At 65.5% G+C, this 1,581-nt stretch overlaps 1 protein-coding gene across 1 annotated transcript; it reads right to left on the bottom strand.

Annotated features, from left to right (window-relative positions):
- Window positions 1-37: 37 nt before the first annotated feature.
- Window positions 38-1,361, bottom strand: LOC112111610 (peroxisomal sarcosine oxidase; the record flags this gene model as incomplete). Its single annotated transcript, XM_026646810.1, has 3 exons — window positions 38-113; window positions 477-635; window positions 1,164-1,361. Coding segments are annotated over 3 exons (433 nt in total), but the record flags the coding sequence as incomplete, so codon positions are not given.
- Between the last annotated feature and the right edge of the window lie 220 nt (window positions 1,362-1,581).

Genomic DNA, 1,581 nt, shown 5'->3' with positions numbered 1-1,581 from the left:
CCCGAGAACCCTCCCCCGCCGTCCCACCCCCACTTACCCGAGAACCCCGCCCCAATGACGATGTTGCTGAACTTGGGGTGCCGATCTAGAACGAAGTCTTCATCTGGGGTGTTCTGCGGGGAGCCAGTGCGCGTGTCAAGGAGGGCAGAGCACCCCCCAGGGTGGGCGAGGGGGACACTGGCGCCCTGGTTCCAGCTGGGGTGGGGAGGGTCTAGGGGCACCCAAGTGACTTTGGGGTCCATCGCCTGGCCTGTCCATCACCACCCATGTGAGGCATGACCTGGGAGCAGGTGTCTAAGCAGAGGCCAGGCTGCCTGGGAGCGAGGACTCCTGGGTTCTGGCCCTGGCAGGGGAGTAGGGGCTGGCAGGTTGGGGACAGGGGGACTGGGAGCCAGGACTAGCTCCAGGCAGGGGGTTCCCACGTGAGCTGGCAGGCTCTGGGAGGGGAGTTCTTGGGCCCAGCGTCTGCCCCTCACCGTGTACATGCAGTGCTCCACCACGGCTGGCTCCGGCACCAGCCCTGGCAGGTATTTGCTGACGAAGTCCTGGAGGATCTGGATGTCGGGCAGGGCCGAGGCCTCGGGCGGCCGGTCACGCTCCTCGGGGTCTGCCGGGCTGCCAGAGTGACAGCAGATCTGGGGGGGTTAGGAGGGAGGGTCAGGCCAGCCCTGCTCCTTCCCAGCTCGGGCCCCGCGGAGCACCACTGGGCTGGGCTCTCCCCCAGGCTCCCCCCCCCCCCGAAGCTCTGCGCCCGCCCCCACCCCCACCCCCGCAAGGGCAGGGTTGGCAAACCCAGGGCTGCAGCAGTGGGGCTACATCAAGCCGGGAAGTGCCCATATCCTGCCTGCCCCACAACAAAGTGTGTGGAGGTGTGTGTGCACACGCGTGTGTGGGTGTGGGTCTATGTACATGTGTGTGTGTCTGTGTGCACACACGTGCGAGAGGGTGTGTGTGTGTGTGGACATGTGTGTCTGTGTGCACACATGTGCAAGAGTGTGTGTGTGTGTGTATGGACATGTGTGAGTGTCTGTGTGTGTACATGCGTGTGAGAGGGTGTGTGTGTGTCTGTGTGTGCACATGCGTGCGAGAGGGTATGTGTGTGTATGTACACGTGGGTGCGTGGGTGCGTAAGCTGGGCCCCCCTCCCTGCTGCCCCGTCTCACCTTCACCAGTCCTGGGTACTCGTTGGAGGGCAGCCCGTAGATGTGGTGGGGGGCGCAGAGGGCCAGGAAGCAGGGGAAATTCGCTGAGACTCCATAAGCCCCAGGGACCTTCTCCTTCCAGTAGCAGACGTTGATGCGCAGCGTCTGCGGGGCAGGGAGCACATGGGTTGCTGCCACCCGTGGTGAGTCGTCTCTTCCCTGCCGGGGGGTGGGGGATGTGGGCGAGAGCGATGCGGCTCCCTTGGGGCAGGGGCATGTGGGGGTGGCAGTGCAGTGAGCGAGGTTCGGGGCCAGCCGGACCCACTACCACGCAGCAGAGCTGGCAGGCAGGGTGGGAGGCCAGGTCTCCTCCTGGCTGGTGCCTGGTGCCCTGTGCCCCTCTGCTCAGCCTGACCCAGCTGAGCACCTAGGCCAGTGC

The sequence above is a fragment of the Terrapene carolina genome, unplaced genomic scaffold, assembly GCF_002925995.2.
Source record: "Terrapene carolina triunguis isolate 2854851 unplaced genomic scaffold, T_m_triunguis-2.0 Scaffold44568, whole genome shotgun sequence".
In the NCBI taxonomy this organism is placed as follows: domain Eukaryota; kingdom Metazoa; phylum Chordata; order Testudines; family Emydidae; genus Terrapene; species Terrapene triunguis.
Note: the sequence above shows the minus strand (reverse complement) of the source record. Positions and strands in the feature narration are given on the sequence as shown.